General features: G+C 41.6%; 2 protein-coding genes across 2 annotated transcripts in view; one reads left to right on the forward strand and one right to left on the reverse strand.

Annotated features, from left to right (window-relative positions):
• Positions 1–20674, reverse strand: part of LOC127633719 (inhibitory synaptic factor 2A) — a 52599-nt gene extending 31925 nt beyond the window's left edge. Inside the window, exons 1-2 of the mRNA XM_052112997.1 lie at positions 20526–20674; positions 120–1296 (exon numbers count right to left, since the gene is read on the reverse strand). Of these exons, the coding sequence (XP_051968957.1) occupies positions 120–1291 (1172 nt within the window). The 5' untranslated portion in view covers positions 1292–1296; positions 20526–20674. The remainder of the gene's footprint in view (positions 1–119; positions 1297–20525) is intronic.
• dock1 (dedicator of cytokinesis 1) overlaps positions 1–23563 on the forward strand; it is a 308833-nt gene that overhangs the window by 165031 nt on the left and 120239 nt on the right. The gene's annotated exons all lie outside the window — the stretch shown is intronic.

Here is a 23563-nt window from a genome sequence, read left to right on the forward strand (position 1 = left end):
TTGTGCACGGAACGATCCAAAAACACTTTAAACTGCAGTACAGCCCATTGAAAAGACTACGTCTATCCCTCACAGCCTCATTTCCATTTGGTGTTGCTTGTGGCACATAAGCATCTTACCCTTCTCTATGAGCCTCTCCTTTCTCCAGCTCCTGAATGACACCTAGCAATACTTTGATGGTTTCCTGGCTGGAGCTGATCATGTTCTCCATGGCCTGGAGCTGTGCTTTAACATCCCCATCCTGTTTGACAGGTACAATCTGCTTGCAAGCCTCATTATCCGCCTGTACAGTTGCTGTCAGGCCCCGGCATGGAGGCGCTGGCATGGGAACGGCTGCTTTCACCACGGAGGCCACTGTTGCCTCCTCCACGGCATGCATCGGGCGAGCGGATAACATGCCTGTATGGCACTGAACTTGTGTCGTGCAATTGGCCCTCGGTAAAGTCTGTGACTGCAAGCCGTTGAGTTGCAATGTCTTCAGACGTTTGCTGCGTTCCGAAGGACTCTCCAAGCACTCCACCTGCGTGAGCGAGTTCCATGCGAGGGGTCCCGTAACTTTAGATGACGAATCTTGGAGAATACCCCCACCACTTTCTGCAGAGTTCATCAATTGTAGCTTTCCCGAACGATCGGGTGTTTCCAAGTCTCTCTGGAAGCCCTTACTGTGTTTACTTCTAACGCTACAGATCTGGTAATCCGAGTTGTCTGCTCCTGTTGTCGTCCCGTCTGTTGGACAGGGTAAAACTAGAGCATCAGAGCAGGGTCCGTCCGTAACTTGCGGATGTTGTTCAATAGTCGCGATGCACTTGCTGGTGTGCATCAAAGCTCTTGTTTTCCTCACATTATGAGAGGAGGCGCTATCAGTAGCCTTTGCCCTCTTTACATCGATAACAAACCCATCGTCCTGGTCTCTGCAACTCTCCACAGCAGCAGCGTGCTTGACTGTGTGCCCTTTCTTGCGCTCGAATGGAAAAGTCTGGTAACGCTTTCTAAGATCTGGCGACGTTTGTACTCCAGTGCTTTTAGTGACGTTTGGTATTGATCGACGAGCCGGGACGGTCATGTACTTGCGGTATGGCACCTTGTATGATGCTGGCTTCCCTCCTCGAGCCTGTTCGTTCTGTGCTTCGCAGATGTCCTTGAAGCGCACCTGGAGGGCTTTGTTGCGCTTGCGCACCTGCCGGCTGTGGTCCGTCGACCCTTTAACGTCCAGGGCCATAGAGGCAGCTGTTGCCTCGGAGTCGGACTCGGAGTTGGTGAGCATGCATTTACCCTCTTCCCTGCTCACCATAGTTCCTGCAAACACAAACAGTAGAGCAATTAGCAACAATAACTTGCATGTATGATATAATGTGGCTAAAGTCTTGAACACCTGAAGCTCAAAAAGCATATAAAGACAGCATAAAAGTAATCCATATGACTCCAGTGGTTTATTCCATGTCTTCAGAAGCCAAATGATAGGCGTGGGTGAGAAATAAATACAAATTTAAGTCAATATTACTATGAATTCTAAGGGCCTTTGTCCCTATTTAAATTTTTTATTTTTGGAAGAACATATTGTTGTGCTTAAAGTGATAAGTTAAATAAACATTCTCCTATTGTTAACTCATTGTCACACTGGGTGCTGTTTTTCAAATAATTTCTGTGCATTATTTTAATTGATTTATTTATATAGTGCTTTTCACAATACAACGTTGTTCTGAATGAATAATGACTATTATAACTCCCGATGAAAAAGTAGTCCATGTGTAGTGTTGTCAAAAGTACTGGTACTTTGGTACCAATTTGATATTAAATAAAGAAATAAGCTGTAACGATACCAGTGTTTCTGCAATAATGGTAGTACCGAGCCCTGACTCTATCCGGTACCAGTGTGTAATATGACTGACACACGACAGTTTTAAAATGCTCATTTTGAGCACGTGCTCTGCTACTCCTTACACTGAAATGGCCAATTAATCAAATATAAATCTGACCGCTCATACATATTGAGAATCATTCATGACGTTGTATCAGATGACAGAGCAGAGCACTAATCTACTACTTTGAACCATGCAGCACATCTAAACTATATTTATAGAATTAAATCACAGCATTTTCACTTTAAACTCAACTCAATATATATATCATTTAAAACAACTGAGTTGACCAAAGTGCTTCACAGTAATACAATTTAAAACATAACTTTTCAAAATTACCACATACACAAACACCAGTAATCTGAAACACAAAATGCAACCACTCCAAAACGATGTCCTACATTTAATTTGTCAGACTCAAAGGACAGTATAAAGAGATGAGATTTCAGACAAGACTTAAGTCTCCATGTCGAGAACTGTTTATCTGGAAAGTGAAGCTTCAGGCAAAAAAAATAGACGCCATAATAAAAGCGAGTTTCAGAATACAAGCTAGAGCCCTGAAATTGAAGCAATTGTGACAGAAATATATTTCAACTCTATAGAAACATTTTATAGTCACTGTAATGATGATAATAATACTAATAATAATGAAGCAAAATATCAAAAGCAAGACTGCTGCTGAATAAAAGTTTGGCAAAAAAAAAAAATGCAATGATAACTTGTTGAAAATGTCTATATTTACTTGTTAAAAGGTTTAAGAATAGACACCTTTTTGATGATGAAATTAAATTAAACTAAAAAATTGAGTTTTGGAAAATAATAATAATAATAACAAAAAGGAAAGCAGGATTTGGTAAAGAATAAAACAGATTTCAGTTTGGTGCTGCTTAAACACTTAAGCAATGCATCTTTGATTGAAAAAAACATTTTTTTTTAGTTATTATTTACATTGAAAAGTATCTTATTAAATAGGCTAAATGGGTGTGTTCAAAAGCACATTAGCATATGTATGCTGTGGTACCGAAATTGGTTTCAAGAACCGTGAAATTTCACTGGTATTGGTACCGACTACTGACATTTTTGTGCCTACAATCCATAAGACTTTTGCGCTATAGCATATTTCAAATCTTCTGAAGCAGGAACAGTTTTGGTCAGTTCCTCAAACAAAACTTTCACAAAGCTTCAGAAGACTTGGATTAAAGAGCACAAGCTGTAAGTAGACACATTTTTGTGTGCTTTTTAAATACTTTATTGTCTTTTTTGGAGCTTGAAAGCCCCTGGGGCCGGTTGCATAAACATAGCCATTAACTTAAGACTGCATCTAACAATTAGTTTGACTAGCTAAAGACGCCATAGAAAGCCTGTTGCATAAAACAAGCTCACAGTTGTTTTTAGTAAGACAGTCTAATTTGCATTGCATTGTGGGAAAAATAAGACACTGAACAGCTTTAAAAAAAATGGCCTACAGTGGACGCTCATTACATTTTTTATTCGCTGAGAATATTTGCTTATTAGAGGACTACAATGCTTCAAAATGTATTTTAATGAACACATTTAGTGATTTAACCCATATAATTAAAAACACAACATTTTGTTACCATTTTTGAAGTCAAAGTCTTCAACCAAGTCTCAACTCAAGCCCCTTTCAGCCCCCACTGGCTCAGCTGACAGTTATTTTCAATGGCAAAATGGAATGTAAACAAAAGTTAGCCTGAGGTGTGCTGTCTTACATTTTGGTCTTTAATTAGACTCATCTTAGTTTTTATGCAACTGACTGAAAAAATTAAGACCAACATTTTATACGACTAACTAGTAAGACTAGTCTAAAACAGTTTTATGCAACCGGCCCCTGGTCACTATGATGTTGTTGTATGTAAAATATCAAAGGAAAGATTATTTAAAATGATTCTTTTGTTTTCCAAAGTAGCAGCTAATTGGATTGGAACAACATGAGGGTGAGTAAATATTGTCAGACTTTTCAATTTTGGCCGAACCATCTCTTTAAACGATCATACTTAAATGTGAAAGTGATCAGTCATGTAAGTAGAAAGAGCAGAGCTGCAGCATCACTCACCAGTCTGGTGTAGCTCATGAAAATTCTCAAAGATTTAGTGTCCCCTCCACTGTTAACCAGCTCGACTTGTTTGCGGTTAAATTTATGAAGCCAATCTCATAAGTGTTTTCTTAGCTTGTGACTTGTTTGTCTTGGACAGTTAATTGCATTGCTTAATCTTGTGCGCTCTTGGAGAGATCACACACAGGCAGAATGATCATCTGTCTGCCTTCTTGGAATTTGCCATCTCTCAGCTAACTAAATAGGAGAAAGAGCACTTTCTTTCCCCTGTGATTCAGCATCATCACCCTGACAAACACTTCTCTTCCGAGGCCTGTGTGCCTTTTTCAACAGCAGTAACTGTGTATTCTCTTTAAGGAAAATATGCGAGTATTGATGCTCTTCTTTTGGAGAAGATCACGAAGAAGTTTTGAGGGTTTAGGAATTAACAAGGCTCCTTAAATCTGTTTTGTTTTATTCATAGTCTTTGTGATACATGGCATACACAAAATGGAATAATTAAAATTAGAGTTAACGGGGAATCTCTCACCTAAAAATGTTGTTTTATTTCTTTAGCACATTGGTAGAAAACAGAGACCACCAATGCAGACAGGAGAAGTCAATTGTATTGCAATCTTCTAATATTGAATCTAATATAGTCTAGAGTCCCTCTCAGGGTTTAAATGCGCTTTGATCACAATGAATACGAGATACTGAGCTGCACATCTCTCAGAACATCATGTTAAATTACTCGAGTGTCGTCTGCTCTATTGGATTATGTCTATCACTCTAAATCATTTGATAAGAGCCTGAGGAAGGCGAGATAAACCAGTGGTGACAGACCCTCTGCGAATACAGGTCTTCAAGACCCATTCTGGATCGATGTGGACTGAAGACAGCATTACAAATCTTCAATACATCACCCAAACACGTGAACTGGACAGTAAAACACACACGCTTGTATGTACAAAGAGACACACAATCGCAAACAGACAGGCTCAAGTTAGCGGTTTAAAAAAACAAGAAACCTGTTAGCTATATAGCGTTCCCATCTGTGTTTGTGTACTTGCGTAGAGTATGTTAGAAGTCTTAGTATGATCCATTGTAAAAGCGAAACCGCCTTAGCAAACACTGCAAAGGAAATCCTCTGCTTACGTCTTATTAAGTTTGCCATCTTCCACCTTTGTTTTGATTTGTCTCGCATCATTCCAGTGATGTAAAAGGAAAGAATGATTTTCAATAGCGTGCACTGACACAGTATATAAAGCCACTCGATACAACAGTGGACAGATTCAAGAGAAAGCCACTCAGCTCTTGCTGTGATACCACAATATCAAATAAGAGGTGACTGTGAAAATAATTTGATGAATTAATTATTTAGTCTTATGCAAATAAACCCTGCTTTGCTGTTTACATAATCCCTGGGCTTTAATGTGTCTTTTGGGGACTTGAGCTGTCGGCAATACCCTTTCTGATTAAATGAGATGGAAATGCATTTGGAAAGGGCTTTCCCTGACAAACCAGGTTACACCAGCAATAAATCATATTCATGAGTGAACAAAAATGGGATTGGTTTCTGATTCCGTGCTAGAGAGAAGGGGAAATGGTTTAGTCTATTGCTGATTTTATGTTTTTGACACTCTATCCTGCAAAAGCATTAAAAGGATAGTTCAACTTAAAAATGGAAATTCTTTCATTGTTTGCACACCTTTGTTTTTTTCCTACCCTGGGTGTTATTTATTCCTGTTGAACACTTAGGATGATTTAACATGCCAATTTTAAAAATAAATAAAATGAGCTGAGGAAAAACAAACAAACACGTACGTTTTTGAATTCTTTCAGTAGGGTTTTGTGAAGAACAGGCTGAAATTGAAATAGTTAATCTAGGTGAATAATTGCCTCTGACAAACCTTACATCCAGTAAGCAACTTCAGTTTCAGTCAGTTCCTCACACAAAGCTATTGTATGAATATAGATTTTTATAAGTCATTTAAATTGTTTAATGGTAAAGTGATTGTCTTTTTGTGTTCCACACAAAAACGTTTTAAATGCCATAAACAGTTTTCCTATTTAAAATTTATGCTTTGTTACCTTCTAACATCTGCGCCATTAATTAATAATTCAGGTAGCTAGCTAAAAACATATTGACTTTACATTTACATTTATGCATTTGGCAGATGCTTTTATCCAAAGCGACTTACAGTGCAATTATTACAGGGACAATCCCCCCGGAGCAACCTGGAGTTAAGTGCCTTACTCAAGGTCACAATGGTGGTGGCTGTGGGGATAGAACCAGCGACCTTATAATTACCAGATTACCAGTTATGTGCTTTAGACCACTACACCACCACCACTCACACTTTAACTTGACCAGCAAAATTGTCCTTTAATAAAAATGTCAGTCTGACACATTTCAGATTGTACTGATGCACAAAATTGAGGTTGTGTAGCTACAAGGATCTGCATTCATGTACTTGCAGACCGTAAATTCCAGGCCTTAGGATTCAACATGATCCCACAGGTTTATCGACATGTTGCTTCTGAAAGTTTTTGTACCCTGAAATCAACTCCATTTTGCTGAATTACTGTGAAACGACGCCCAATCAGTTATTGTTTTGTGTAACGGGTGCCAGTTGCGACTGACATTTGAGGCGTTAGCCTTTAGCCTCCTCATTAGCGCTTCAGCCTCCCATACTGGCTGACGCAAAAATCCCGCTTGGTGCGGGTCAAGCAGGACAGGTTACAGTGGTGCCATGTCCTGGATGGAAGCTGCTATGTATTAGCTGTGCAGTATATGTAAACCTCACTCCCCTGGCCTCAGGAGGCGCATTAGTGACTGACGCTATAGGCTTCTCATTAGCGCTCCAACCTCCCATGTCCTGCTCAGAGGGGGTCAAGCAGGACCGGTTACAGTGGTGCCGTGACCTAGATGGAAGCTGGTACGTATTAGCTGTGCAGTATGTGTAAACCTCACTCCCCTGGCCTCAGGAGGCACATTAGCGACTGACGTTAGAGGCTTTAGCCTTTAGCCTCCTCATTAGCGCTCCTGCCTCCCATGCCGGCTGACGCCTGTTCAAATCCCGTTTGGCGGGGGTCAAGCAGGACCGCTTACAGTGGTGCCATGTCCTGGATGGAAGCTGGTACGTATTAGCTGTGCGGTATGGGTAAACCTCAATCCCCTGGCCTCAGGAGGCGCATTAGTGACTGATGCTATAGGCTTTAGCCTTTAGCCTCCTCATTAGTGCTCCAGCCTCCCATGTCCTGCTCAGAGGGGGTCAAGCAGGACCGGTTACAGTGGCGCCGTATCCTGGATGGAAGCTGGTACGTATTAGCTGTGCGGTATGTGTAAACCTCACTCCCCTGGCCTCAGGAGGCGCATTAGCGACTGACGTTAGAGGCTTTAGCCTTTAGCCTCCTCATTAGCGCTCCTGTCTCCCATGCTGGCTGACGCCTGTTCAAATCCCATTTGGCGGGGGTCAAGCTGGACCGGTTACAGTGGTGCCATGTCCTGGATGGAAGCTGGTACGTATTAGCTGTGCGGTATGTGTAAACCTCACTCCCCTGGCCTCAGGAGGCGCATTAGCGACTGACGTTTGAGGCGTTAGCCTTTAGCTTCCTCATTAGTGCTTCAGCCTCCCATACCGGCTGATGCAAAAATCCCGCTTGGTGGGGGTCAAGCAGGACCGGTTACAGTGGTGCCATGTCCTGGATGGAAGCTGGTACATATTAGCTGTGCAGTATGTATAAACCTCACTCCCCTGGCCTCAGGAGGCGCATTAGTGACTGACGCTAGAGGCTTTAGCCTTTAGGCTCCTCATTAGCGCTCCAGCCTCCCATGTCCCGCTCAGAGGGGGTCAAGCAGAACCGGTTACAGTGGTGCCGTGACCTAGATGGGAGCTGGTACGTGTTAGCTATGCAGTATGTGTAAACCTCACTCCCCTGGCCTCAGGAGGCGCGATATTGACTGACGCTAGAGGCTTTAGCCTTTAGCATTCTCATTAGTGCTCCAGCCTCCCATGCCGGCTGACACCGGTTCAAATCCCACTCGGAGGGGGTTAAGCAGGACCGGTTACAGTGGTGCCATGACCTGGATGGGAGCTGGTACGTGCCTGTACGTGAACCTCACTGCTCTGGCCTCAAGAAGCACACTAGAGGTTGTAGACTTTAGCCTCCTTTTTAGCACGCCTGCCTCTCATGCCGGCTGATGTCTGTTCAAATCCCACTCGGGGCGGGTTGAACACTCCACTTTTTACTCCACTTATTGTAAGGAGCAGGTTTTTGGGTTTGAGTTCACAGCAAGTATGGTTTACAGTGCCATTTCTGAGCATATGGGGTCCATAAGCGAAATCCTACTCTGAGCCCAGAGTACGTTTTTATTTGTGTTCCGATCAAAACAATGTTTTAAACCTGTATTTTGCGCTGATCATTTGTGATCGTATTACCTGAAATGCAAATTAATACCAGGTGTAAACGGGGTCAATGAGAAGAGATTTACTTCTAAGCTTCTCCAATCTATCAAATTTACAATTTTCGCCTGGCGGACATTACAATAGGTGAAAATTACTGTAGGCTTACATTGAAGGAAGGACCTGACCTGTATCTATGGACCATATCTAGTACTTTGTGTGTTTTTCGACTTGGGCCAGGAAGCAACCGCATAGCAACCATCCAAAATACCCTAGAAACCATATAGTAACACCCTGGCTCCCACATACAACACACAAGCATCACTGCTGCAGGTCTTTTCTTTTCTGTGTGTCCTTCATATATGATTTAAACACCCACGTAGAAACAGAACAGCACAGATTTGAGCTGGATTAAGGTTTCTAGTGCAGGATGGTATTAGCATTGGTGATCAATGTAACCTCTTTTAAGTGCATGCCCACATATTTAATTATTAAGTCACAGCAGGCCGTGCTGTTCAGAGTAAAGCCTGATCACACACATCACGCTGGTGCTAGATCATCATGTGTCATTTTGAAGCATGCAGACTTGAAGCTCTGTATTTAAAAAGGACTATCAGTGATGTTTATGTGTCTCCGGAGATTAAAGCTGGACGCGTTGATTAAAGACGCATCTGTTAAATCACAGGGATGTCCCCGCAGGCTTTTGTTGTAAAACGGTTCAACAATGCTGCAGCTGTATATCATAACACATTGACACCGATGAAACCACTGGAATTTTCTGTTGTAATGAACATTATGGCACAAATGCAGCCAATTGACTTGTATTGAACCTGGAACATTCCTTTAATATTGTCTGCATAGGTTGCTTGCAACCAAGTGCAGGGCGATGTTATTGTTTTTAGTCTAGCCATCTATAACAAACTGTCAATTTGTTTTGAGTGATTGCTTCTGATCGGCTGATCAGAATTATGTGTTGTGTAATTTCCATGGTGGAAATGATGTATTGAAGTGTATTGAAATGTTGCCTATGAGTAAAATGTGCCGTTGAAGGTAGACTTTTTTGAGAAGACATCCATAAACCACCTTTGAATGATTTTGAAAATGAAATATGTTAACACACACACACACACACATCTTCACATATAGTATTTATAGCACTTTGATGATTGTCTGGCATATTTCTATGTAGGGCTGGGTATCGGCAGCCACCTCACGATATGATAAGTATTGCGATACACATGTCACGATTCTATATATATTGCGATACATTACAATATCATGATTGGATTACGATTTTGCTATTAATATCAATTAATTGGGGTATATTTCAGTTATAATGTCCATTTTGCTTACATTTTGAAAGAATAAATATTTCGGCTAATGCTGTTATTCATTGTACAGGGGACCCTCTAACTTGCACTTGGTGACATTTTAGCCTTTTTCTATAATACAATACAATATGTATTACATCAATAAATATGATGTCCTGAAATTGCATATATTATATATACAGTGTATTGTTTATATGCCTAATTTGTACTATTTACATGTATTTACTGTATGTAAAAGTGCTAAAATGGTACTGTCTCTTCAAGACCCATGGCAGGGATTTTGACAGTAGTTTGTTTGGTCAAATGGCTTTTTTACAGCATTCATGCCAAGTGTTATTAGAATTAAATGTTTTCTTTTGTTGTTTTTTTTATAAATAACTGACTGTAGAGGACAGAAAGGATATTAAAAGAGAACGGGGCGGCTGTGGCTCAGGTGTTAGAGTGGGTCGGCCACTAATCGCAGGGTTGGTAGATCGAATCCCGGCCCACATGACTCCACATGCCGAAGTGTCCTTGGGCAAGACACCGAACCCCAAGTTGCTCCCAATGGCAGGCTAGTGACTTGCATGGTAGCTCTGCCGCCATTGGTGTATGAATGAGTGAATGAGTCACAGTGTAAAGCGCTTTGAATAGCGTTAAGTTTAAAAAGGTGCTGTATAAGTGCAGACCATTTACCATTAATCTCAGCACACAGTGAAAAGATCTCGGGGCTGAACTACTCCACTCAAACACTGGTGAGTGAAATCTAAAAAAAATGTAACAGCCAGTGGCTAATCGCAGACATTTTTGGTAGCATATGGGAAGTATTTGTGCACATATGATTGTAGAGGACTGCAGATAGATAGAAAGAAAGAGCGATCTTGGCATTTTAAGAATCAACATTGGGATCGTACAAATGAAGATTAAGTAGAAAAACGAATATTTTTGCCCGGCCTTAGATTTAAATGTGTGAGAGAGGTCTAGCATGTCCTTGAGAAAAACTGTGAATCCTGCAGGATCAGTTTAAGTCTCTTTCGTGCCTCAATAAAGCATCTCTGACTGCACTGAAAATATCATGATATATCATGATACATGGATCTAATGATCGATACAATGTCGTGATATATCGATAATTGTTCATATCGACACAGCCCGATTTCTATGACAATGGCACGCTCCTGTTATATGCATGGAAAATGTGAGTTTGGATGTAGGCTCCATTAAATTACAGAGAATGCAAGTATTATTAATTATTTTCATCTACTGACACACAAATGATGGCTACTATTACAGTTATTGATTCTTTTGACATTAACTTTTTTACAACCTGCTGGTGAAATCTCCAAACGTCTTAGCATAACAACCTATTTCTCTGGAAAATTGCTAATTGTGCTTTGCGCCACTTCATTAACATGCAATACCCCCACAGTTTGCGTGCATACACCCACAACAGTGCAAACCCTCCCATCCTCGGCCACTTGCGCTTTGCGCTGGCATGGAAATTGTGATTGGAATTAGCGCTCTTGGATAAGAAAACTCTGGAAATCTTGGAGGTGTGTTTGGGGAGCAGTTGCATGCTCACAGAAATATAACTCTGCATTTGTGATGCATATGACAGTATTGGATATACAGCTGGACTAGTGTTTGATCCCTGCTGCATTAAAGCCTGTATATGGGCTCAAATGCTTTGTTAATTGTCTCTCTAATGCTGTAAGATAAGCGCAGCATCTGAGCAGCTGCTATTAGAGGATTGTGCTTCTAATAATTGTGGCTCCCTGTCGTTGGAGCATTTTAATGTTGCGTTGCTGTCATTTCATGTGGAGTTAGTGTCCTCGGCCTTGTTCCATTAAATATGTCTCTTTAGCCTCTCTGTAAAACGTTCCACTCAGGTGGAGAGACTCTTTTAACACCGGCTTTACTGCGCTGAGCACTAACAGATCAGATCTGGCCTTATACTGTGTCCTTTAAACTGCCGCAGGACTGAACTGAAGCTCTGTCTATGATGCACTGTGCATTTTAACATCATGCTACCAACTTTTAGTTTTACGTTAAATGATTATTTAATGTATAGTTTTCATAGTTCAGTGTGCAGTAGTTAGTGTACATTAAATATGAAGAGGCAGACGATGTTATGTGACATTACTGACTATTTGAATGTGCATTAATGAATGCTTTAATTGTTGTTTACATGTATATTTATTAATGCTGTTTGATTTATTATAGTGTTATAACAGACAGACAGACAGGTTGATAGAACCAGAGAGAGACAGACAGATAGAGATGGATAGGTACACGGATGGATACATTTACAGGCAGAAAGAAAGAAAAATGCAGACAAATAGATAGAAAAACAGACAGACAGATCGATATAGAAAGATGGATAGACGGATGGATGGACAGATGGATGGATGGATGGATGGATGGATGGATGGATTGGATGGATGGATGGATGATGGATGGATGGATGGATAGACTGATGGATGGATGGATGGATGGATGGATGGATGGATGGATAGACTGATGGATGGATGGATGGACAGACAGATGGATGGACGGATGGGCAGACAAGAAGACAAATAGATGGATAGATTAATGGATGGATGGATGGATGGATAGACTGATGGATGGATGGATGGATGGATGGATGGATGGATGGATGGATAGACTGATGGATGGATGGATGGGCAGACAAGACAAATAGATGGATAGATTGATGGATGGATGGATGGATGGATGGATGGATAGACTGATGGATGGATGGATGGGCAGACAAGACAAATAGATGGATAGACTGATGGATGGATGGATGGACAGACAGATGGATGGACGGATGGGCAGACAAGAAGACAAATAGATGGATAGATTAATGGATGGATGGATGGATGGATAGACTGATGGATGGATGGATGGGCAAACAAGACAAATAGATGGATAGATTGATGGATGGATGGATGGATGGATAGATGGACAGACAGAGATGTGCAGACAGACAGACATGGTTGGGAGGGTTACTTTTTAAATGTATTCTACTACAGATTACAGAATACATGCTGTAAAAAGTAATTTGTAACGTACTCCGTTAGATTACTCAAAGTCAGTAACTTATTCTAAATACTTTGGATTACTACTTCAGCACTGGTAGATTTTTTTCACTTGTTTTGACTATAAAAACTTCATTACAGTAAGACAAAATGCACATGTTAAAAATACGTTCTCTGAAAAACCAAAATATCTTCTGCAGTGTTGTTTCTAAACAAGATTAATCAAACTGATCCTGTTTTAATGATTTTTAGATATATTTACTGGAAAATGATACAAAAATAATTATCAAGGATGGACGAATTGATAGACAGACAGACAGACTGAGACGGATGGATGGATAGATGTATAGATTGATGGACAGAAGGATGGATGGATTGAGAGATGGATAGATGGATAAATGATAGATTGACAGACAGATCAACTAACGATTATAATCATTATGTAGTTTGATTATGTGTAACTGTTTGTAATAAAAAGTCTTTTGTGAATGTTCTTTGTAATGTTCACAATATGCAGTCGTTTAAGCATGTGTCTTATGAATATGTAAGCTAGCTGCCTTACTGACCCTAAACGGGTATATTCTCTGATCTTGCTAGTTGTTTTTTCTCCTCTTAGTAGCTCCGTTAGACATGCATTATTTTGAGAAAGTCGCTGCTGTGCCGGAACTGGATCTGACACAACATGGAGTAGTAAAACACCTCACCCAGGAGCATTACACAAACACACACTCACAAACACTTGGCATGCAGGGGAACTTCTCATACTGAAGGTGAACCGCTTCATCTTTCTAGCATAAGGTTCTTGTAAGCAACCAAGACTTCAGTGAACATGAGATGCTGTCTAGGGAGGTCAAGTTAGTGTTGAATTGTGTCAAACTGTTCTGCAGCATATTAACCAGCCACAACCTCTCTCTCTCTCTCTCTCTCTCTCTCTCTCTCTCTCTCTCTCTCTCTCTCTCTCTGTGTCTCTTTCTCTGTGTCTCTCTCTCTGTGTCTCTCTCTCTGTGTGTCTCTCTTTCTCTCTCTGTCTCTCTGTGTCTCTCTCTCTCTGTGTCTCTCTGTCTGTTAATGAAATCGAGTGGCTCTCTATGGGGTTCGAGACAGCAGGGTGCAGCTTCCATTTACCATATAGCTCCCATTTCCCAAAAAGAAGTCAAGAAAGAGAAATCGAGTGAATGAGAGGAAGGTGGTTGTGTGAGGATAGATGTATTGTCAGTATCCTCTGTGAAGGGAAGAGCTATATAATGAAAGACTGAGAGAGTGTTGATTGTCTTCATTTCTTCTTCTTCTTATTTTTTTTAAGTTCCTTTCCTGTCTGTGGGCAGTTCTTGGCCAGAATAAAATGCAATGTGGACCAGACTTACTTTTGATGGTCCAAAATCTTACTACATGCAATTAGGGCTTCAGTGCTGTCATATAAAGATTTTCTGGGTGTCAGAAATTAAATGTGACTTCCTTACCTGCCTCTGAAACAGAAAGAGGCAGATTGTGTCTCAACAAAGCCTACAGTAAAGCTTTTGTTTTATTCTAGTCTCTGCAGACCTGCATAAACTGAGCTGTGTCGACTGTGAGTGTCTGTCTTCTCCTCAGTATTCCAAGCATGTTGTCCTGTCTCTCTCTCTCTCTCTCTCTCTCTCTCTCTCTCTCGCTCTCTCTCTCTCTCTCTCTCTCTATTTTTGTACAATGAAAAAACAGGCTTGTAATAAACCCATTACCACATGAAAGACAACATCTGGCTACCTCGTGGCCAGCAGTGCTGCAGTGTTTGTGAGTGAGATAGGTCAAGAGAGAGACAGATTTCAGCATGGAGGTTATGCATGGTGTGAATGAGGCGTGCATTCATAACTCAATGACGTCTTGGTTCATTGTGTGTCTGATCAATCGTGGTTGTCAGTAAATCATGGAAAAAAAAAGATAAACAATACACCATGGCATTTTCTTTACGATTATTATCAAATCTATGCATCGTATCATGTTGTATTTGGGCTCGTTTGAATCGGGAGCATCTGCTGTTTTTATTTGCTGTTATTTTGTTTATGTTGCATGACGTTTTACAAGTGGAAATGCTACAAAAGCTACATCTGTTTACAACCTAAAAACACTGTGCTTTCATGGATTTATACCCTGTAGACTGGGCCTGTGAGTGAAACAGTATGCATGTATTCTACTCGATACTTTTCAGATATGTGTGATGTTTTGTCCACATATTTAACATTATGGTGAACAGTAAATAAGTATTTCAAGTTATATAAAAAAAACACTTAGTCAGCAAATGGAAACAATTAAATAAAACAAACGTTGAGATAGATATTGGTTGTATTACCAGTATGCAATGTAAAGTCCAGCTTCTACAATTTATAATGACACTCGTTTAGTGTTGGTCAAGCGAGTATGTATTTATTTATTTATTTATTTTGCACAGTGTCAAAGTACGCCAATGTATTTATTTATTATCAATTATTTAAGCAACTCGAAGAGCAAGCATACAGTAAATGCCTGATTTATTTTCTCTTTGTATACATTTTTACTTAAATCTCAACGTGTTCACAATTTATATATATATATGTTATGTAAACATGTTGAGAACAATACAAATAATTTATATGCTGTTTAGTTCAACTTTTCACAAAACGTTTTAGGCTTATAAGTACGTTTTTAATGAAAACAGCCCATAAAAGAAGTATTTTCACAAGTTGTCTTTGGACCCCATCATAATTGAGAAATGGGCAGCTCGCTTTCTCTCTCTCTCTTTCTCTCTCTCTCTCTCTCTCTCTCTCTCTCTCTGATGGTATCTGGATTGTAAAGTAAATTGAGGATGGGAGTGATTCAGATGGAGGTGACATGCTTGCAGAGAGCAAATTGAAGGACAGTCGTGATCCCTCAGGTAGAGCGCATATAAAGTCAATTTAATATAAAGTCCATCACTCTCTCGTGCTCTCTTTATACAAACACACACACATGCACTCTGTCCTAAAGTATATTTGAACATGCTCCATATCAAAGCAAAGTGTGTATTCGGGGTTTATTGTGTGTATTGGAAAGTGTTTGACTCATGCGTGTGCATGCGTTTGCTTCTTTGTGTGTGCGTGTGTGTGTGTGTGTGTGTGTGTGTGTGTGTGTGTGTGTGTGTGTGTGTATGGTTAATTTCCGCTCTGAGCACTAACTGGTAATTTATCTCTGTAACTTTCTTGTTAAGGGGTCTTTCATCAGGGCATTTGAGGAACACTCACACGCACTCATATTTTTAAATAATTGTTCATGCATAAATTAAAATTGTCTGATTTATTTGCTCTCATTTTATTCCAAATTCATATGCTTTTTTGTTTCCTCTCTGAAATACAAGAAGTTTTCAAGAATTTTTATGCTGCACTTTTCCATATAATGATAGTGGACACAAACCAGGGGCTGTCAAGCTTCAAAAAGCACCATTTGAACATAATTTAAGTAGTCCATATTTCTCTGGAGATATGTAACAAGTTGTGTGAAGTCATATGATAGCTTTGGGTGTGGAATATTTAAGTCATAATGTGGTGAAAACCTTCCTCTCTTATGTAACTCAATACCATTCGCTTTAAATCTTGACATGATGCAGTCAGTGACGAAAGACGTGGAAGACCAAAGGTGTTTTGCATCATTATCGGCAAACCTGTCTTGACATGCCAACTTTTCAATCTGTTCCTCACTTAAAGCTCTTGTATAGCTTAGTAGTGTTGGTTTACCGGTACTAACGAAATAAGTTTAATAAAACTTAAACGGTACGATATCATCTTGTTGCTAATTTCGATACCATATTACAGTATGCTGTATTAATTATATATATATATATATATATATATATATATATATATATACACTCACCTAAAGGATTATTAGGAACACCTGTTCAGTTTCTCATTAATGCAATTATCTAATCAACCAATCACATGGCAGTTGCTTCAATGCATTTAGGGGTGTGGTCCTGGTCAAGACAATCTCCTGAACTCCAAACTGAATGTCAGAATGGGAAAGAAAGGTGATTTAAGCAATTTTGAGCGTGGCATGGTTGTTGGTGCCAGACGGGCCGGTCTGAGTATTTCACAATCTGCTCAGTTACTGGGATTTTCACGCACAACCGTTTCTAGGGTTTACAAAGAATGGTGTGAAAAGGGAAAAACATCCAGTATGCGGCAGTCCTGTGGGCAAAAATGCCTTGTTGATGCTAGAGGTCAGAGGAGAATGGGCCGACTGATTCAAGCTGATAGAAGAGCAACTTTGCCTGAAATAACCACTCGTTACAACCGAGGTATGCAGCAAAGCATTTGTGAAGCCACAACACACACAACCTTGAGGCGGATGGGCTACAACAGCAGAAGACCCCACCGGGTACCACTCATCTCCACTACAAATAGGAAAAAGAGGCTACAATTTGCAAGAGCTCACCAAAATTGGACAGTTGAAGACTGGAAAAATGTTGCCTGGTCTGATGAGTCTCGATTTCTGTTGAGACATTCAGATGGTAGAGTCAGAATTTGGCGTAAACAGAATGAGAACATGGATCCATCATGCCTTGTTACCACTGTGCAGGCTGGTGGTGGTGGTGTAATGGTGTGGGGGATGTTTTCTTGGCACACTTTAGGCCCCTTAGTGCCAATTGGGCATCATTTAAATGCCACGGCCTACCTGAGCATTGTTTCTGACCATGTCCATCCCTTTATGGCCACCATGTACCCATCCTCTGATGGCTACTTCCAGCAGGATAATGCACCATGTCACAAAGCTTGAATCATTTCAAATTGGTTTCTTGAACATGACAATGAGTTCACTGTACTAAAATGGCCCCCACAGTCACCAGATCTCAACCCAATAGAGCATCTTTGGGATGTGGTGGAACGGGAGCTTCGTGCCCTGGATGTGCATCCCACAAATCTCCATCAACTGCAAGATGCTATCCTATCAATATGGGCCAACATTTCTAAAGAATGCTTTCAGCACCTTGTTGAATCAATGCCACGTAGAATTAAGGCAGTTCTGAAGGCGAAAGGGGGTCAAACACAGTATTAGTATGGTGTTCCTAATAATCCTTTAGGTGAGTGTAGATATGAAATATTTTTGATTAATGTTTTGATATTTGATTAAACACCATTCGATCATAACATTTAATTAAAACATTTAACATGGAATCCAGAAAAATTTTAATGGAAATGTTTTTTTAATCGTTATTTTCTGTGTAATTTCATAAAAAATGTGAGGCTTTTTATTTGTTGATTCTAATAATTAGCATCGACACAGAGGTACCAGGGCTGGTATCCTACCGAAGCCAAAATGTTGGAATCGGAGTAACCCTATGGTTTAGGAATAATTCGATTTCGGTGCACAATTTCAATGGACTACTTTTATGATAATTTCATGGTGCTTTTATGGAGCCTGGCAGCATCCATCCATTAATCATTCACTTTCATTTAATAGAAAAGAGCAGCGTCAACAATCCTGCAAAACATCCGCTTTTGTGCTCCCGAATTTATACACACACACACACACACTGATCTGCCACAACATTAAAACCACCTGCCTGATATTGTGTAGGTCCCCATCATGCTGCCAAAACAGCGTTTCTATACACAGAATTGCCTGAAAATCCCAGAAATACTCAAACCAGCCCATCTGGCACCAACAATCATACAAGTGCATAAAATAATGCAGATACGGGTCAGGAGCTTCAGTTAATTTTCACATCAACCATCAGAATGGGGACATTTTTTATCTCCGTGATATGGAGCATGGCTTGTTGGTGCCGGATGGGCTGGTTTGAGAATTTCTGGGATTTTCACACTCAACAGTCTCTAGAATTTACTCTGAATGGTACCAAAAACTAAAAACATCCAGTGAGGGGAGTTCTGTGGATGGAAACACCTTAATGATGAGAGAGGTCAACAGAGAATGGCCATAATGGTTCAAACTGACAAAGTCTACAGTAACTCAGTAATCGCTCTGTACAATTGTGGTGAGAAGAATATCATCTCTGAATGCTATACTGAGATGCGGGTAGGTGCTTGTGTTGGTGTCACGAGGGGGACCTACACAATATTAGTCAGGCTCATCGGTGTGTGTGTGTGTGTGTGTGTGTGTGTGTGTGTGTGTGTGTGTGTGTATGTGTACATATATTTATATATATTGTCGACCAAAGAAGTTGAGTGTACGTGCTCAGCGTCATATCCAGAGGTTGTCTTTGGGAAATAGACGTATGAGTGCCATTGCTGCAGAGGTTGAAGGGGTGGGGGTCAGCCTGTCAGTGCTCAGACCATACGCCGCACACTGCATCAAAACTTCTAAAGATGATGCACAAGAAAGCCCGCAAACAGTTTGCTGAAGCCAAGCAGACTAAGGACATGGATTAATGGAACCATGACCTGTGGTCTGATGAGACCAAGGTAAACTTATTTGGTTCAGATTGTGTCAAGCGTGTGTGGCGGCAACCAGGTGAGGAGTACAAAGACAAGTGTGTCTTTCCTACAGTCAAGCATGGTGGTGGGAGTGCCATGGTCTGGGGCTGCATGAGTGCTGCCGGCACTGGGGAGCTACAGTTCATTGAGGGAACCATGAATGCCAACATGTACTGTGACATACTGAAGCAGAGCATGAGCCCCTCCCTTCGGAGACTGGGCCCCAGGGCAGTATTCCAGCATGATGACGACCCCAAACACACCTCCAAGATGACCACTGCCTTGCTAAAGAAGCTGAGGGTGAAGGTGATGGACTGGCCAAGCATGTCTCCAGACCTAAACCCTATTGAGCATCTGTGGGGCATCCTCAAATAGAACGTGGAGGAGCACAAGGTCTCTAACATCCACCAGCTCCATGATGTCGTCATGGAGGAGTGGAAGAGGACTCCAGTGGCAACCCGTGAAGCTCTGGTGAACTCCATGACCAAGAGGGTTAAAGCAGTGCTGGAAAATAATGGTGGCCACACAAAATATTGACAGATTGTGCCCAATTTGGACATTATCACTAGGGGTGTACTCACTTTTGTTGGCAGCGGTTTAGACATAAATGGCTGTGTGTTGAGTTATTTTGAGGGGACAGCACATTGACACTGTTATACAAGCTGTACACTCACTACTTTACATTGTAGCAATTGTCATTTCTTCAGTGTTCACATGAAAAGATTTAATCAAATATTTACAAAAATGTGAGGGGTGTGAGCTATATATATGAACAATATAGGGGTGAGTAAATGCCGACATCATTTTCATATCATGCTGAACTATAAATTTTATGTCATCCCTGATTTATCTCTGAAAGCTTTCAGCCTGAAAACTCTTTCTTAATCCACCATCAACAGTCAACTTTTCTCTTTTACAGTGTCTCTCTCTCTCTGTCTTTCTCTCTGTCTGTCTGTCTCTCTCTCTCTCTCTCTCTCTCTCTATCTGTCTCTCTCTCTCTCTCTCTCTGTGTGTGTGTTATAAAAATACTAAATTAAGCTTTCCGATGGCAGTATGAAAAACCACAGCACTCATGCAGCTCAACTGGTAGAATATCAAACTAGTAATGGTCATAGGTTTCATTCTCAGGGAACATCTATAGTTTGAATGCAATATAAATTGCTTTAGATATAAAAATATAAAGATAACTGGATTTTGAATTTAGCTCTTGGCTCGGAGTTTTGTATCCTAAAAGCTTTGCTTTTATGCAGTACCGCATGAAGTAGTGTGATTTCCAGGCTTTGAGATTGAAATTTGCCATCCGAAACAGCTAGAGGTAAATTACATGAAATTAAAAGAAGAGGAGAGCAAACTGATAGGTTAAAGGTGATATTGAGTCCAGACCCAAGCAAATGTTAGAATCCAAAATGTAGAGGAAGAGAACTGTTGGAGACTCACCTCCTGACACTGATCAGTGATGAAGATGATGATGAAGGTGAGGGGGGAGAGATGACCAGCACAGCATCCCTCTCGGCACACCAGGGGTCCGTCAGAGCACAAGAACAGATGTCCACACAGGGAGAGGGTCTGCCATGCTGGAAGTTTCTCCAAACGTATCGTTAGTCAATCCTCTCGTGAATGTTAAAACATCCAACACATTTCACGGAGAACTGCCCCAAACATGCACACTAACAGACACACATATGCATCTGGAACATGCACTCCCCCGCTACTCTCTCTCACACGCATACACACTCACGCAGCCGAGACGATGAAGCCCACAGGTCCTGCGCTCGCCGATGGCATGTGCGCACACAAGACTTCCATCCTGAACTAGCACTTCAGAGAACTGAGAGACCAGAGAGAGAGAGAAAGAGAGGAGGCGGGGTGGACGACAGCAAAGCTATGAGAGAGAGAGAGAGAGAGAGAGAGGAGGGGGATTGCAAGGAAAATCCAGCTTTATGTCATATGGTGACCTACTGATTTACAGACTCCACAGCTGCAAAGATATTCTGCTTGAATGACACACAAACACATGAAAAAGAGAAGAAGAAAAAATCTCTTTATTTTCACACAGATTTGGAAAAATAGTGACTATTTTCAAAGAGATTTCCTGAACACTCCAGTCATCTCCCATTGGTCAGACTAACATATAGTCCCGCCCAGGGGTTAAATTGGGCCGGATTGGCGTTCCAAAAAGCAAATTCAAACATTTGATTCCAAAAAGAAAGAAAAAATGCTTGTTTGTCGATCAATTCCATTTCTTGTATTCTCCGCTGTATGCTTCTTTTTGTTTGATACATTTGACACATTCCCTCTATTTAGCGAGTGTACATGGTCAAAAGTATTTCAAGTTCATTATGCTTCACTCTAGTCAGTTGCGGACGCTTGTAGAGGCAGAATACGAGAGCAGCATGAGGCAACGCGTCCCCGCATTCTGACGCGTGTTCTTAAGAAATAGCGTAATATGCCTTCATCTTAGATCCACTGATAAACAGTAGCGATTTCGCTTAGTTTTACTAATAAGCTGTATACACAAAGGGGGTATGAATCTGAAATCTGTCGCATTCAAAGTGACATCAACACAGATCAAAACACTGTAAAAGGTTTCACTGTTATTTGCAGAGTAGTTGTAGTTGTCATCTTTGAAATTGTAACATAATTAGATTTAACTGTAGCATGTTCTAATTCAGTGGTTCTCAATCTTTTTGACTCCAAGGCCCCCCACTGTCCAAGACAATCTTTGAAGGCCCCCTCGCCCGAAACTAGACATGTTTGATTAAAATACTTGATCATGGATAATTTTTTTGATTTCTAGAATATTCAGAAAGTGTAATTTCTAGGCATACATCTTAACGCATTTTTTTTTCTGCATTGTAATTAAGATATTTAATATTTAATATTTTAAATAAATTTTAAGTCAACTTGAGGCCCCATTGGAAGTGTGCTGAGGCCCCCTAGTGGTGCCTGGCCCCCAGGTTGAGATTTTAGGGTTCCCCCACCTCCGAAATCCCAATTTAACATCTGGTCCCACCCCAAACTCATGGCATCGGCTAAGTCCATGTTCTTGTTTCAGGCAGGACTGGTCACTCAAAACAAACAGAGCAATGTTTTGATAGTGCCGCATCAAATGCACACACATGCAAATGATACAGCTGTGATATTAATTTCCAACATTTAATTAAATGAGTTTTTGCTCTTATGTGAGTCATTTGTGAAAAATAATCAAATATATTATAATGAAATGTAAATGAAAAATAAAAGCTAAAAATAACCATTTAAGAATGTTTTGTATACGTTATGCTGAGATTAGGTTGGCACACAAAAACCTCACTGCAATGTTCTGGGAATGTTACTTTATGGTTTGTGGAGCGGAGGGGGGCGGGGCCGGTCGGAATATCGCGCGCCTGGTCCCCAATCAGCCTGATGAGGCGCGCGAGGGATAAAGGCGGCCGGTGACGATTGTTCGAGAGAGACATGTCCGTCATGTGTGTTTGTTTATGTGTTTTTGAGTTTCTCATTAAAATATAATTTATGTTGACAAGCCGGTTCTCGCCTCCTCCTTGCCCATCCTTCAACTGTGTTACATTGGTGCTGAAACCGGGAAGGAGGAGGGATGCCCGTCGCAGAGTCCTCGACACTGCCGTCCACCCAGGGGCGCCGCTGCCATCTGCCGGGTGACGGAGTAGCCCAACCGCCCGGATGTGGAGTACGGCCGTCGTCCGCGGGGCAAGTGGGGACTGGATACCCCGACCGCCTGGAGCGAGGAGCCGCTGCCGGGCGGAGGAGTGCCCTGCCGTCCCCAGAGACGCGGAGGGGTCGAGGGAAGACCGCCGTCCGCGAGGGAGGAGGGAAGAAACTCTCCGACCGCCCGGAGTGGTAGAGCCACTGCCAGGGGCGGAGGAGTGTCCCCATTTGCCGCCAGAAAAGCGGAGGCGCGTTCTACCCGCTGGGGTCGGCGGTTTCACTCCGGTTCGCCCGGTGTTGGAGCGGCTGTCGTCCGCCTGAGTGTGGAGGTGTTCGAGGACCACGCGACGGTACATCAGAGAACCGGTGAGTGAGCTTTTCTCTCTCTCCTCTCTCTCTCCCTGTCGCACCGTGTTGGCCTTTTCCCTCGCCTATTTTGTTTTTTTTGTTGTTGTTGTTGTTGTTGTTGTCTTCCCCTCCTGTCTCCTCCCAGGGCGAGGAAGGCGGGGATGACCACGCGGGACGCAAGATACACCCCGCCCCAGGGATGGGGGGTGTACGTCATGCCGGTGGCACCCGGCCTGAGATAACGCCGGGAGGAGTGTGGAGCGGAGGGGCGGGGCCGGTCGGAATATCGCTGCCCGGTCCCCAATCAGCCTGATGAGGCGCGAGGGATAAAGGCGGCCGGTGACGATTGTTCGAGAGAGAGAGAATTACGGACATGTCCGTCATGTGTGTTTGTTTATGTGTTTTTGAGTTTCTCATTAAAATATAATTTATGTTGACAAGCCGGTTCTCGCCTCCTCCTT

The sequence above is a fragment of the Xyrauchen texanus genome, chromosome 40 (assembly GCF_025860055.1).
Source record: "Xyrauchen texanus isolate HMW12.3.18 chromosome 40, RBS_HiC_50CHRs, whole genome shotgun sequence".
Classification (NCBI taxonomy): Eukaryota; Metazoa; Chordata; class Actinopteri; order Cypriniformes; family Catostomidae; genus Xyrauchen; species Xyrauchen texanus.